Source organism: Halictus rubicundus, unplaced genomic scaffold (genome assembly GCF_050948215.1).
Source record: "Halictus rubicundus isolate RS-2024b unplaced genomic scaffold, iyHalRubi1_principal scaffold0665, whole genome shotgun sequence".
Classification (NCBI taxonomy): Eukaryota; Metazoa; Arthropoda; class Insecta; order Hymenoptera; family Halictidae; genus Halictus; species Halictus rubicundus.
In genome coordinates, this window is record NW_027489206.1 from 1 (window position 1) to 17,046 (window position 17,046).

Sequence of the window (17,046 nt, forward strand, 5' to 3'; positions counted from 1 at the left end):
ATAGAGAAGCTGTCACTATGGTGTGCGAAAAGGTCAGTTTCCATATAAAAGGAACGCGGGACGTACATACCATTAAACAAGCCTTTTCGGTGTCAAAATTGAGTCTTCCCTCTCAGACGCTTTGTAAAGAAATAGTAGAACAAGTCAATTCCACGGAAAACGTGACCCTACAATCATACGATAATGCACAACCGAGAATGCTCCTTGGGCAAGATCAGTGGCAACTAATATCGACTCGCGAATTTCGCGAAGTGTCGCGATATATGCTTGGAATTTCTCGTTCGCTGCTGGGATGGACGATACATGGTTCCGCGCCGACAGGACAAAGGGTAGATGCATTCTCGGGAGTGGAAACGACACAATCAAGCTCCTCGCGAAAAGGACGAGATCAAGATGACGAGGAACGGCTCGATGAACTCGTAAAGCAGTATTTTGAATTGGACAATTTTGGAGTGAATGAGTTAAAGAAAACCAGAAGTGAACATGAACACGCCGAAACCATTTTGAAAAATACCACTCGGAGAATAAATGGCTCATGGGAGGTAGGCTTGCTATGGAAAAAAAGACAGGTGCCCAACGCAGATAGCCTCACTACTGCGCGAAAAAGACTTTTCTCTTTAGAAAAGAAGCTGGACCGGGATCCGGAGTACTCGTCCCTTTATTACCAAGAAATGAATCGTTTCATAGAGAAGGGATACGCAAAGAGGGTTTACGAAATCCTAAATAACGAACGCGTCTGGTACCTGCCACACTTCGGAGTGCGGAATGTAAACAAGCCGGGCAAAATTAGGCTCGTGTTCGATGCTGCGGCTAAATCGGAGGGATTAAGTTTAAACGATCAGCTTGAAACGGGACCTGATCTATTGCAATCGTTACCTGGCGTGTTGATCCGTTTTAGACAGGAATCAGTCGCTGTAAAGGCAGACATAAAGGATATGTTCCTGCGCGTTAAAGTTCGCCAAGAAGACCGCGGAGCGCAAAGGTTTTTGTGGCGAGGGAAAGCAAGAGATGTAGAACCCCACGTGTATGAGATGACCTCTCTGATTTTCGGCGCCAAGTCATCGCCGTGTAGCGCTATGTATATAAAAGATGAGAACGCAAAGAGCTTCGCTAATCAATATCCGGGCGCGGCGAAGAGTATAATAAAAAATAGCTACATGGACGACTTCTTGGCAAGCCGGGCGACGGTGCAAGAGGCTGCTTGTCTTGTTCGCGACGTGGAGAAAATTAACGTGAATGCAAATTTCGAGATGCACGGATGGGTATCTAACGAAGAACGCGCGTTGAGCGGGGCAAGTAATCGGGAGTTATCCAGGAACGGCGAGAATCCGCTTTGCACTCATAAAGGAGAACGGGTATTGGGCCTTTTTTGGGACACGCGATCCGACACGCTAGGTTTCAATATGGGAATCGCTAAAATACCGAAAGATCTGTTAAACGGCAAAAAGATACCGTCAAAACGCGAGTACCTGCGAGTTGTGATGTCCGTGTTTGATCCGCTTGGATTCCTCTCTCGGTTAATGCTTATGTCGAAAATATTAATGCAAGAAATATGGCGCAGCGGCATTGGTTGGGACGACCAAATTCGTGTAGAGGAACAAAAGGGTTGGCTTTCTTGGGTGAAACGTCTACGAGACGCGAGAGAAATACGCTTACCACGGTGTCTATCCCCAAACGGAACGCATTACACGAAGGCGGACTTACACGTGTTTTGTGATGCAAGCTTGAAGGCCTATGCGGCAGCCGCGTACTTGCGTTTCGAAGTCGAGAACGCGCCAGCGCGTGTTGCATTTATTATGGCAAAGACGAGGGTAGCGCCGTTGAAACCAATGTCGATTCCCCGATTGGAATTGCAAGCCGCCTTGCTAGCGTCGCGTTTGGCAAGAACGGTACAAAAAGAGCTTGAAATTGAGATCAGTCGGCGTGTATTTTGGAGCGATTCTATTACAGTAATTCGATGGATAAAATCGGAACCGCGCACGCGTCAAGTTTTCGTGGCAAATCGCTTGGGCGAAATCGGCGAACTTACCGAAAGTTCGGAATGGCGGTGGGTGCCTTCGAAATTAAATCCGGCGGATGACGCGACACGGTGGTCGGACGAACTTCTATGGGCAAATCAACGATGGTTTGCCGGCCCGGACTTCCTGCGCCAGGAAGAAAGCGCGTGGCCTGTGGAGAAACGCCTAAACGAGGAAGAAAAACAGAAGATCGATACGCTGGAAGTACGGAAAGAATTCGCCTTCGTGACGGAAGCGGTGACAAATTTCCTACCGCAGACGGGCAAATATTTAGGATGGCCGGGACTACTCGCGGTGGCCAGACGCGTTCAGAGATACGTCGATCGTTGGCGAGGACAACCGCGTTCGGAGATGACCCACGAGACCGTGAATTTTGCGGAACGATATTGGTTTCGCGAGATACAGGCAACTATTTTTGGGCAGGAGCTAGAAGCGTTACGAAACGAGAGAAAAATACACAAGGGCAGCAGGATTGCAAAGCTACAACCCTTCGTTGACGAGCATGGTATTATGCGAGCCAATGGACGTGTAATCAATGTAGAGGGCTTCGTGTTTAATAATAACCCCATTATACTCGACGGAAAACATCCAGCGACACGGTTGCTCGTGGCGGAATATCATCGCCGTTTTTACCATGCCAACCACGACTCAGTCATCAATGAGCTACGCCAGGAGTTTTATATCGTAGGGCTCAGAAGCACATTTCGGTCGCTGATAAGCAAATGCTCAATATGTAAGAGGCGTCGCGGGAAACCGCGAAATCCGATAATGTCTGCCTTACCAGCGGGTCGTGTGGCATATAGACAAAGACCGTTCAGTCATTGCGGGGTCGATTATTTTGGCCCAATGCTGGTCAAGATTGGTAGACGTCGCGAAAAGCGATGGGGAGTACTTTTCACGTGTCTGACAACTAGAGCAGTGCATCTGGAATTGGCGCATAGTTTAAGCGCTAGCTCGGCCATTATGGCCCTTACACGATTAGCAGCACGCAGAGGCTTTCCTTTGATCATTTACAGTGACAACGGCACAAACTTCAGAGGTGCAAGTAAAGAACTTCGCGACGCGATCGCCACGATGAAAACCGATGAGTTCCGAAATCATGCGTTACAGAAGAAGATACAATGGTTTTTTAATCCGCCAGATGCACCTCACATGGGCGGAGCCTGGGAAAGGCTCATTAAGTCTGTTAAAATCGCTCTTAACGCAATTCTACGCGATCAAGCGCCCAGTGAGGAAGTTCTTAATACCTTGATGCTAGAGATAGAACATTCAATAAACTCTCGGCCGTTAACTCATGTATCCGTCGACCCTCAAGACAAGGAGGCGTTGACCCCAAATCATTTCTTGATAGGAACATCGTCGGGTGAAATTAGGTTGGGCAGGTATGATGCCCAAACCGAATGTCCCAGAAGGCAGTGGAAAATTGCCCAATTCTTCGCTGATGCGTTCTGGCGACGTTGGCTGCGGGAGTATTTGCCCGGTCTGATTCCACGCTCAAAATGGTGCCACTCGGAAGAATCGTTAAAAAATGGCGACATAGTCCTCATTGCAGAGCGCCAAGCACCCCGAAATTCATGGAAAATAGGGAAGATAGTGGAAGTATATCCCGGCTCGGATGAGGTGGTTAGAGTAGCCAAAGTGAGAACTGTGCAGGGCGAATTCGTGAGACCAACGCGAAAATTAATTAAAATAGCGGGTTGCGACGGGAAGCTCGATTCGTGAAACCACGACGAGTTGGTTATCACCTAGTGTATAGAAAATATGTTGCGTTAAAGTGGCATTAAAATAATCCTTAATTAATCTGAGTGAAGGAAGAGACAGTTAATACTAAGCGTTATCAATGTGTATTCTATGTGTTCTCGTTGACAGTGCGTGTGTTAAGTGGATGCGACAAAAAAAAAAAAAAAAAAAAATGTATGCGATTATCATTCAAATAATGTAATGTTAACCCTTAGCACTCGAATGATGACTGTATGATACCGCTAAAATTGCTGTAGCATTATCCAAAACATATTTACATTATTAGATTTGTTTGTATTTAATAAATTACTGAACATTTCGGTATTGTGCAAGTAAGTTGCACCATTTTCGTATGTATAACATGAGAAAATATATAGAAGGGCAATATTGTAGGTCGAAAGAAATGTTTCATTTTGGAGTTAAAATAATTTCGAGTGCAAAGGGTTAATAAACCGATGTTAAAAGGAAAGTTAAATTAAATAATTGAAATTGTTTAATTTAAGGGGGAAAGATGTTGCGGATGGATAGAGGGGTCTGTTTGTAACGCGAGGGTGGCGATTATTATACGATCATTGTAACTGCGATTCAATACAAAGAAATGGAAAGACCAGTAAAGACGGTATGACTGATTCGGGAGAGGTTGCATTGTTCGGAAATAAAGAGGCTTGTCAACCCTCAGCGGTATAGCCTAGCGTGCACAAACAACCGAAGGGATGTTTGGGGCCGTTAAACCGACCGCGTGCTAAGGTCGACAAAGGGTCGACCCGATGCCGCTAGACCCCGCAGGACTAGGTGCCTGAGTTTATGATGGTCAAAGCGTGCACGGGAAGACAATGGTCTATCCCGGGGCCGCCAGGTTACAGGCAAAACCGGCAGGGTTGGCTCCGCAATCAAAAACACATGGGCACCCCTTTGAATCCGTCATACCGTCGTGGGGTGCGCGTGGGGTGTCGCGATTTCGGGAAAGAATGCGGTCAAGAGTGGGGCCGCTTAACGAGGCCATGTGCGCAGATTCGTTCCTGGAGTCAGTCGTGAGTACGCTCTTGGAGAAAGCGAAAGCACCGACCCAGTTTCACATCAAGTGCGATACACTATCCTCTTTCCTATAACATCATCTATCCTATCCTATCCTCTATCCTATCCTATCCTCTATCCTATCACATCCTCTATCCTATCCAATTCTCTATCCTATCCTATCCTCTATCCTATCCTATCCTCTATCCTATCCTATCCTATATCCTATCCTATCCTCTATCCTATCCTATCCTCTATAATATCGTATCCTCTATAATATCGTATCCTGTATCCTATCCTATCCTCTATCCTATCCTATCCTCTATCCTATCCTATCCTCTATCCTATCATATCCTCTATCCTATCCTATCCTCTATCCTATCCTATCCTCTATCCTATCCTATCCTCTATACTATCGTATCCTCTATAATATCGTATCCTCTATCATATCCTATCCTCTTTCCTATAACATCATCTATCCTATCCTATAATCAATCCTATCCTATCCTCTATCCTATCCAATCCCCTATGTTATCCTCTATCCTATCCTATCCTCTATAATATCGTATCCTCTATCATATCCTATCCTCTTTCCTATAATATCATCTATCCTATCCTATCCTCTATCCTATCCTATCCTCTATCCTATCCTATCCTCCATCCTATCCTATCCTCTATCCTATCCAATCCCCTATGTTATCCTCTATCCTATCCTATCCTCTATAATATCGTATCCTCTATCATATCCTATCCTCTTTCCTATAATATCGTCTATCCTACCCTATCCTTTATCCTATCCTATCCTCTATCCTATCATATCCTCTATCCTATCCTATCCTCTATCCTATCCTATCCTCTATCCTATCCAATCCTCTATCCTATCCTATCCCCTATCCTATCCTATCATCTATCCTATCCTATCCTATATCCTATCCTATCCTCTATCCTATCCTATCCTCTATCCTATCCTATTCTCTATCCTATCCTATCCTCTATCCTATCCTATCCTCTATCTTATCCTATCCTCTATCCTATCCTATCCTCTATACTATCGTATCCTCTATAATATCGTATCCTCTATAATATCGTATCCTGTATCCTATCCTCTATCCTATCCTATCGTCTATCCCATCCTATCCCCTATCCTATCCAATCCTTTATCCTATCCTATCCTCTATCCTATCCTATCCTCTATACTATCGTATCCTCTATAATATCGTATCCTCTATAATATCGTATCCTGTATCCTATCCTGTCCTCTTTCCTATCCTATCCTCTATTCTATCCTATCCTCTATCCTATCCTATCCTCTATCCTATCATATCCTCCATCCTATCCTATCCTCTATCCTATCCTATCCTCTATCCTATCCTATCCTCTATACTATCGCATCCTCTATAATATCGTATCCTCTATCATATCCTATCCTCTTTCCTATAACATCATCTATCCTATCCTATCCTCTATCCTATCCTATCCTCTATCCTATCACATCCTCTATCCTATCCAATCCTCTATCCTATCCTATCCTCTATCCTATCCTATCCTCTATCCTATCCTATCCTATATCCTATCCTATCCTCTATCCTATCCTATGCTCTATAATATCGTATCCTCTATAATATCGTATCCTGTATCCTATCCTGTCCTCTTTCCTATCCTATACTATATCCTATCATATCCTCTATCCTATCCTATCCTCTATCCTATCCTATCCTCTATCCTATCCTATCATCTATCCTATCCTATCCTCTATCCTATCCTATCCTCTATCCTATCATATCCTCTATCCTATCCTATCCTCTATCCTATCCTATCCTCCATCCTATCCTATCCTCTATCCTATCCTATCCTCTATCCTATCCTATCCTCTATCCTATCCTATCCTATATGCTATCCTATCCTCTATCCTATCCTATCCTCTATAATATCGTATCCTCTATAATATCGTATCCTGTATCCTATCCTGTCCTCTTTCTTATCCTATACTATATCCTATCCTATCCTCTATTATATCCTATCCTCTATCCTATCCTATCCTCTATCCTATCCTATCCTCTATCCTATCCTATCCTCTATCCTATCCTATCCTCTATCCTATCCTATCCTCTATCCTATCCTATCCTCTATCCTATCCTATCCTCTATACTATCGTATCCTCTATAATATCGTATCCTCTATAATATCGTATCCTGTATCCTATCCTGTCCTCTTTTCTATCCTATCATCAATCCTATCCTATCCTCTATCCTATCCAATCCCCTATGTTATCCTCTATCCTATCCTATCCTCTATAATATCGTATCCTCTATCATATCCTATCCTCTTTCCTATAATATCATCTATCCTATCCTATCCTCTATCCTATCCTATCCTCTATCCTATCCTATCCTCCATCCTATCCTATCCTCTATCCTATCCAATCCCCTATGTTATCCTCTATCCTATCCTATCCTCTATAATATCGTATCCTCTATCATATCCTATCCTCTTTCCTATAATATCGTCTATCCTACCCTATCCTTTATCCTATCCTATCCTCTATCCTATCATATCCTCTATCCTATCCTATCCTCTATCCTATCCTATCCTCTATCCTATCCAATCCTCTATCCTATCCTATCCCCTATCCTATCCTATCATCTATCCTATCCTATCCTATATCCTATCCTATCCTCTATCCTATCCTATCCTCTATCCTATCCTATTCTCTATCCTATCCTATCCTCTATAATATCGTATCCTCTATCATATCCTATCCTCTTTCCTATAACATCATCTATCCTATCCTATCCTCTATCCTATCCTATCCTCTATCCTATCACATCCTCTATCCTATCCAATCCTCTATCCTATCCTATCCTCTATCCTATCCTATCCTCTATCCTATCCTATCCTCTATCCTATCCTATCCTCTATACTATCGCATCCTCTATAATATCGTATCCTCTATCATATCCTATCCTCTTTCCTATAACATCATCTATCCTATCCTATCCTCTATCCTATCCTATCCTCTATCCTATCACATCCTCTATCCTATCCAATCCTCTATCCTATCCTATCCTCTATCCTATCCTATCCTCTATCCTATCCTATCCTATATCCTATCCTATCCTCTATCCTATCCTATGCTCTATAATATCGTATCCTCTATAATATCGTATCCTGTATCCTATCCTGTCCTCTTTCCTATCCTATACTATATCCTATCATATCCTCTATCCTATCCTATCCTCTATCCTATCCTATCCTCTATCCTATCCTATCATCTATCCTATCCTATCCTCTATCCTATCCTATCCTCTATCCTATCATATCCTCTATCCTATCCTATCCTCTATCCTATCCTATCCTCCATCCTATCCTATCCTCTATCCTATCCTATCCTCTATCCTATCCTATCCTCTATCCTATCCTATCCTATATGCTATCCTATCCTCTATCCTATCCTATCCTCTATAATATCGTATCCTCTATAATATCGTATCCTGTATCCTATCCTGTCCTCTTTCTTATCCTATACTATATCCTATCATATCCTCTATCCTATCCTATCCTCTATCCTATCCTATCCTCTATCCTATCCTATCGTCAATCCCATCCTATCCTCTATCCTATCCTATCCCCTATCCTATCCTATCATCTATCCTATCCTATCCTCTATTATATCCTATCCTCTATCCTATCCTATCCTCTATCCTATCCTATCCTCTATCCTATCCTATCCTCTATCCTATCCTATCCTCTATCCTATCCTATCCTCTATCCTATCCTATCCTCTATCCTATCCTATCCTCTATACTATCGTATCCTCTATAATATCGTATCCTCTATAATATCGTATCCTGTATCCTATCCTGTCCTCTTTTCTATCCTATCATCAATCCTATCCTATCCTCTATCCTATCCAATCCCCTATGTTATCCTCTATCCTATCCTATCCTCTATAATATCGTATCCTCTATCATATCCTATCCTCTTTCCTATAATATCATCTATCCTATCCTATCCTCTATCCTATCCTATCCTCTATCCTATCCTATCCTCCATCCTATCCTATCCTCTATCCTATCCAATCCCCTATGTTATCCTCTATCCTATCCTATCCTCTATAATATCGTATCCTCTATCATATCCTATCCTCTTTCCTATAATATCGTCTATCCTACCCTATCCTTTATCCTATCCTATCCTCTATCCTATCATATCCTCTATCCTATCCTATCCTCTATCCTATCCTATCCTCTATCCTATCCAATCCTCTATCCTATCCTATCCCCTATCCTATCCTATCATCTATCCTATCCTATCCTATATCCTATCCTATCCTCTATCCTATCCTATCCTCTATCCTATCCTATTCTCTATCCTATCCTATCCTCTATAATATCGTATCCTCTATCATATCCTATCCTCTTTCCTATAACATCATCTATCCTATCCTATCCTCTATCCTATCCTATCCTCTATCCTATCACATCCTCTATCCTATCCAATCCTCTATCCTATCCTATCCTCTATCCTATCCTATCCTCTATCCTATCCTATCCTCTATCCTATCCTATCCTATATCCTATCGTATCCTCTATCCTATCCTATCCTCTATAATATCGTATCCTCTATAATATCGTATCCTGTATCCTATCCTGTCCTCTTTCCTATCCTATACTATATCCTATCATATCCTCTATCCTATCCTATCCTCTATCCTATCCTATCCTCTATCCTATCCTATCGTCTATCCCATCCTATCCTCTATCCTATCCTATCCCCTATCCTATCCTATCATCTATCCTATCCTATCCTCTATCCTATCCTATCCTCTATCCTATCCTATCCTCTATCCTATCCTATCCTCTATCCTATCCTATCCTCTATCCTATCCTATCCTCTATACTATCGTATCCTCTATAATATCGTATCCTCTATAATATCGTATCCTGTATCCTATCCTGTCCTCTTTTCTATCCTATCATCAATCCTATCCTATCCTCTATCCTATCCAATCCCCTATGTTATCCTCTATCCTATCCTATCCTCTATAATATCGTATCCTCTATCATATCCTATCCTCTTTCCTATAATATCATCTATCCTATCCTATCCTCTATCCTATCCTATCCTCTATCCTATCCTATCCTCCATCCTATCCTATCCTCTATCCTATCCAATCCCCTATGTTATCCTCTATCCTATCCTATCCTCTATAATATCGTATCCTCTATCATATCCTATCCTCTTTCCTATAATATCGTCTATCCTACCCTATCCTTTATCCTATCCTATCCTCTATCCTATCATATCCTCTATCCTATCCTATCCTCTATCCTATCCTATCCTCTATCCTATCCAATCCTCTATCCTATCCTATCCCCTATCCTATCCTATCATCTATCCTATCCTATCCTATATCCTATCCTATCCTCTATCCTATCCTATCCTCTATCCTATCCTATTCTCTATCCTATCCTATCCTCTATCCTATCCTATCCTCTATCTTATCCTATCCTCTATCCTATCCTATCCTCTATACTATCGTATCCTCTATAATATCGTATCCTCTATAATATCGTATCCTGTATCCTATCCTCTATCCTATCCTATCGTCTATCCCATCCTATCCTCTATCCTATCCAATCCTTTATCCTATCCTATCCTCTATCCTATCCTATCCTCTATACTATCGTATCCTCTATAATATCGTATCCTCTATAATATCGTATCCTGTATCCTATCCTGTCCTCTTTCCTATCCTATCCTCTATTCTATCCTATCCTCTATCCTATCCTATCCTCTATCCTATCATATCCTCCATCCTATCCTATCCTCTATCCTATCCTATCCTCTATCCTATCCTATCCTCTATACTATCGCATCCTCTATAATATCGTATCCTCTATCATATCCTATCCTCTTTCCTATAACATCATCTATCCTATCCTATCCTCTATCCTATCCTATCCTCTATCCTATCACATCCTCTATCCTATCCAATCCTCTATCCTATCCTATCCTCTATCCTATCCTATCATCTATCCTATCCTATCCTCTATCCTATCCTATCCTCTATCCTATCATATCCTCTATCCTATCCTATCCTCTATCCTATCCTATCCTCCATCCTATCCTATCCTCTATCCTATCCTATCCTCTATCCTATCCTATCCTCTATCCTATCCTATCCTATATCCTATCCTATCCTCTATCCTATCCTATCCTCTATCCTATCCTATCCTCTATCCTATCGTATCCTCTATCCCATCCTATCCTCTATCCTATCCTATACTCTATCCTATCCTATCCTCTATCCTATCCTATCCTCTATCCTATCCTATACTCTATCCTCTCCTATCCTCTATCCTATCCTATCCTTCATCCTATCCTATCCTCTATCCTTTGTTATCCTCTATCCTATCCAATCATCTATCCTATCCTATCCTCTATCCTATCCTATCCTCTATCCTATCCTATCCTATATCCTATCCTATCCTCTATCCTATCCTATCCTCTATCCTATCCTATCCTCTATCCTATCCTATCCTCTATCCTATCCTATCCTCTATGCTATCCTATCCTCTATCCTATCCTATCCTCTATCCTATCCTATCCTCTATCCTATCCTATCCTCTATCCTATCCTATCCTCTATAATATCGTATCCTCTATAATATCGTATCCTGTATCCTATCCTGTCCTCTTTCCAATCCTATCCTCAATCCTATCCTATCCTCTATCCTTTGTTATCCTCTATCCTATCCAATCCTCTATCCTATCCTATCCTCTATCCTATCCTATGCTCTATCCTATCCTATCCTATATCCTATCCTATATTCTATCCTATCCTCTATCCTATCCAATCCCCTATGTTATCCCCTATCCTATCCTATCCTCCATAATATCGTATCCTCTATCCTATCGTATCCTCTATCCCATCCTATCCTCTATCCTATCCTATACTCTATCCTATCCTATCCTCTATCCTATCCTATCCTCTATCCTATCCTATACTCTATCCTCTCCTATCCTCCATCCTATCCTATCCGCTATCCTATCCTATCCTCTATCCTATAATATCCTCTATCCTATCCAATCCTCTATCCTATCCTCTATCCTATCCAATCCTCTACCGTCTCCTATCCTGTATCCGATCCAATCCCCTATCCTCTATCCTATCCTATTCTCTATCCTATCCTCTATCCTATCCTATCCTCAACCCTATCCTATCCTCAATTCTATCGTATACTCCATACTATCCTATCCTCTATCCTATCCTATCCTCTATCCTACCCTATCCTCTATAATATCGTATCCTCTATAATATCGTATCCTGTATCCTATCCTGTAATCTTTCCTATCCTATCATCAATCCTATCCTATCCTCTATCCTATCCTATCCTCTATACTATCCTATCCTCTATCCTATCCTATCCTCTATCCTATCCTATCCTCTATACTATCCTATCCTATATCCTATCCTATCCTCTATCCTATCCTATCCTCTATCCTATCCTATCCTCTATCCTATCCTATCCTCTATAATATCGTATCCTCTATAATATCGTATCCTGTATCCTATCCTGTAATCTTTCCTATCCTATCATCAATCCTATCCCATCCTCTATCGTCTCCTATCCTCTATCCTATCCAATCCCCTATGTTATCCTCTATCCTATCTTATCCTCTATCCTATCCTATCCTCCATCCTATCCTATCCGCTATCCTATCCTATCCTCTATCCTATAATATCCTCTATCCTATCCAATCCTCTATCCTATCCTCTATCCTATCCAATCCTCTACCGTCTCCTATCCTGTATCCGATCCAATCCCCTATCCTCTATCCTATCCTATTCTCTATCCTATCCTCTATCCTATCCTATCCTCTATCCTATCCTATCCTCTATCCTATCCTATCCTCTATCCTATCCTATCCTCTATCCTATCCTATCCTCTATCCTATCCTATCCTCTATCCTATCCTATCCTCTATAATATCGTATCCTGTATCCTATCCTGTCCTCTTTCCTATCCTATCCTCAATCCTATCCTATTCTCTATCCTTTGGTGTCCTCTATCCTATCCAATCATCTATCCTATCCTATCCTCTATCCTATCCTATCCTCTATCGTATCCTATCCTATATCCTATCCTATCCTCTATCCTATCCTGTCCTCGATCCTATCCTATCCTCTATCCTATCCTATCCTCTATCCTATCCTATCCTCTATAATATCGTATCCTCTATAATATCGTATCCTGTATCCTATCCTGTCCTCTTTCCAATCCTATCCTCAATCCTATCCTATCCTCTATCCTTTGTTATCCTCTATCCTATCCAATCCTCTATCCTATCCTATCCTCTATCCTATCCTATGCTCTATCCTATCCTATCCTATATCCTATCCTATATTCTATCCTATCCTCTATCCTATCCTATACTCTATCCTATCCTATCCTCTATCCTATCCTGTCCTCTTTCCTATCCTATCCTCAACCCTATCCTATCCTCAATTCTATCCTATACTCCATCCTATCCTATCCGCTATCCTATCCTATCCTCTATCCTATAATATCCTCTATCCCATCCAATCCTCTATCCTATCCTCTATCCTATCCTCTATCCTATCCTGCTCTATCCTATCCTATCCTCTATCCTATCCTATCCTCTATCCTATCCTATCCTCTATTCTATCCTATCCTCTATCCTATCCTATCCTCTATAATATCGTATCCTCTATAATATCGTATCCTGTATCCTATCCTGTCCTCTTTCCTATCCTATCCTCAATCCTATCCTATCCTCTATCCTTTGGTATCCTCTATCCTATCCAATCCTCTATCCTATCCTATCCTATGCTCTATCCTATCCTGTCCTATATCCTATCCTATCCTCTATCCTATCCTATCCTCTATCCTATCCTATTCTCTATCCTATCCTCTATCGTATCCTATCCTCTATCCGTATCCTATCCTCTATCCTATCCTATCCACTATCCTATCCTATCCTCTATCCTATCCTATCCTCTATCCTATCCTATTCTCTATCCTATCCTCAATTCTATCGTATACTGCATACTATCCTATCCTCTATCCTATCCTGTCCTCGATCCTATCCTATCCTCTATCCTATCCTATCCTCTATCCTACCCTATCCTCTATAATATCGTATCCTCTATAATATCGTATCCTGTATCCTATCCTGTAATCTTTCCTATCCTATCATCAATCCTATCCTATCCTCTATCCTATCCTATCCTCTATCCTATCCTATCCTCTATCCTATCCTATCCTCTATCCTATCCTATTCTCTATCCTATCCTCTATCGTATCCTATCCTCTATCCGTATCCTATCCTCTATCCTATCGTATCCTCTATCCGATCCTATCCTCTATCCTATCCTATCCTCTATCCTATCCTATCCTCTATCCTATCCTATTCTCTATCCTATCCTCTATCGTATCCTATCCTCTATCCTATCCTATCCTCAATCTTCTCCTATCCTCTATCTTATCCTATCCTCAACCCTATCCTATCCTCAATTCTATCGTATACTGCATACTATCCTATCCTCTATCCTATCCTATCCTCTATCCTATCCTATCCTCTATAATATCGTATCCTGTATCCTATCCTGTCCTCTTTCCTATCCTATCCTCAATCCTATCCTATTCTCTATCCTTTGGTGTCCTCTATCCTATCCAATCATCTATCCTATCCTATCCTCTATCCTATCCTATCCTCTATCGTATCCTATCCTATATCCTATCCTATCCTCTATCCTATCCTGTCCTCGATCCTATCCTATCCTCTATCCTATCCTATCCTCTATCCTACCCTATCCTCTATAATATCGTATCCTCTATAATACCGTATCCTGTATCCTATCCTGTAATCTTTCCTATCCTATCATCAATCCTATCCTATCCTCTATCCTATCCTATCCTCTATCCTATCCTATCCTCTATCCTATCCTATCCTCTATCCTATCCTATCCTCTATCCTATCCTATCCTCTATCCTATCCTATCCTCTATCCTATCCTATCCTCTATCCTATCCTATCCTCTATCCTATCCTATCCTCTATCCTATCCTATCCTCTATCCTATCCTATCCTCTATCCTATCCTATCCTCTATCCTATCCTATCCTCTATCCTATCCTATCCTCTATCCTATCCTATCCTCTATCCTATCCTATCCTCTATCCTATCCTATCCTCTATAATATCGTATCCTCTATCCTATCCTATCCTTCATCCTATCCTATCCTCTATCCTTTGTTATCCTCTATCCTATCCAATCATCTATCCTATCCTATCCTCTATCCTATCCTATCCTCTATCCTATCCTATCCTATATCCTATCCTATCCTCTATCCTATCCTATCCTCTATCCTATCCTATCCTCTATCCTATCCTATCCTCTATAATATCGTATCCTCTATAATATCGTGTCCTGTATCCTATCCTGTAATCTTTCCTATCCTATCATCAATCCTATCCCATCCTCTATCGTCTCCTATACTCTATCCTATCCTATCCTCTATCCTATCCTATCCTCTATCCTATCCTATCCTCTATCCTATCCTATCCTCTATCCTATCCTATCCTCTATCCTATCCTATCCTATATCCTATCCTATATTCTATCCTATCCTCTATCCTATCCAATCCCCTATGTTATCCCCTATCCTATCCTATCCTCCATAATATCGTATCCTCTATCCTATCGTATCCTCTATCCCATCCTATCCTCTATCCTATCCTATACTCTATCCTATCCTATCCTCTATCCTATCCTATCCTCTATCCTATCCTATACTCTATCCTCTCCTATCCTCCATCCTATCCTATCCGCTATCCTATCCTATCCTCTATCCTATAATATCCTCTATCCTATCCAATCCTCTATCCTATCCTCTATCCTATCCAATCCTCTACCGTCTCCTATCCTGTATCCGATCCAATCCCCTATCCTCTATCCTATCCTATTCTCTATCCTATCCTCTATCCTATCCTATCCTCAACCCTATCCTATCCTCAATTCTATCGTATACTCCATACTATCCTATCCTCTATCCTATCCTATCCTCTATCCTACCCTATCCTCTATAATATCGTATCCTCTATAATTTCGTATCCTGTATCCTATCCTGTAATCTTTCCTATCCTATCATCAATCCTATCCTATCCTCTATCCTATCCTATCCTCTATACTATCCTATCCTCTATCCTATCCTATCCTCTATCCTATCCTATCCTCTATACTATCCTATCCTATATCCTATCCTATCCTCTATCCTATCCTATCCTCTATCCTATCCTATCCTCTATCCTATCCTATCCTCTATAATATCGTATCCTCTATAATATCGTATCCTGTATCCTATCCTGTAATCTTTCCTATCCTATCATCAATCCTATCCCATCCTCTATCGTCTCCTATCCTCTATCCTATCCAATCCCCTATGTTATCCTCTATCCTATCTTATCCTCTATCCTATCCTATCCTCCATCCTATCCTATCCGCTATCCTATCCTATCCTCTATCCTATAATATCCTCTATCCTATCCAATCCTCTATCCTATCCTCTATCCTATCCAATCCTCTACCGTCTCCTATCCTGTATCCGATCCAATCCCCTATCCTCTATCCTATCCTATTCTCTATCCTATCCTCTATCCTATCCTATCCTCTATCCTATCCTATCCTCTATCCTATCCTATCCTCTATCCTATCCTATCCTCTATAATATCGTATCCTGTATCCTATCCTGTCCTCTTTCCTATCCTATCCTCAATCCTATCCTATTCTCTATCCTTTGGTGTCCTCTATCCTATCCAATCATCTATCCTATCCTATCCTCTATCCTATCCTATCCTCTATCGTATCCTATCCTATATCCTATCCTATCCTCTATCCTATCCTGTCCTCGATCCTATCCTATCCTCTATCCTATCCTATCCTCTATCCTACCCTATCCTCTATAATATCGTATCCTCTATAATATCGTATCCTGTATCCTATCCTGTAATCTTTCCTATCCCATCATCAATCCTATCCTATCCTCTATCCTATCCTATCCTCTATCCTATCCTATCCTCTATGCTATCCTATCCTCTATCCTATCCTATCCTCTATCCTATCCTATCCTCTATCCTATCCTATCCTCTATAATGTCGTATCCTCTATAATATCGTATCCTGTATCCTATCCTGTCCTCTTTCCAATCCTATCCTCAATCCTATCCTATCCTCTATCCTTTGTTATCCTCTAT

General features: G+C 41.4%; 1 protein-coding gene across 1 annotated transcript; it reads left to right on the top strand.

Moving 5' to 3' along the window:
• Positions 1-17: 17 nt before the first annotated feature.
• On the top strand, positions 18-4,445 carry LOC143364542 (uncharacterized). Its single transcript, XM_076804843.1, has 4 exons — positions 18-3,680; positions 3,830-3,886; positions 3,974-4,011; positions 4,355-4,445. Exons 1-4 carry the CDS (start codon positions 18-20, stop codon positions 4,443-4,445), a joined length of 3,849 nt encoding a protein of 1,282 aa, XP_076660958.1.
• The last annotated feature ends 12,601 nt before the right edge of the window (positions 4,446-17,046 follow it).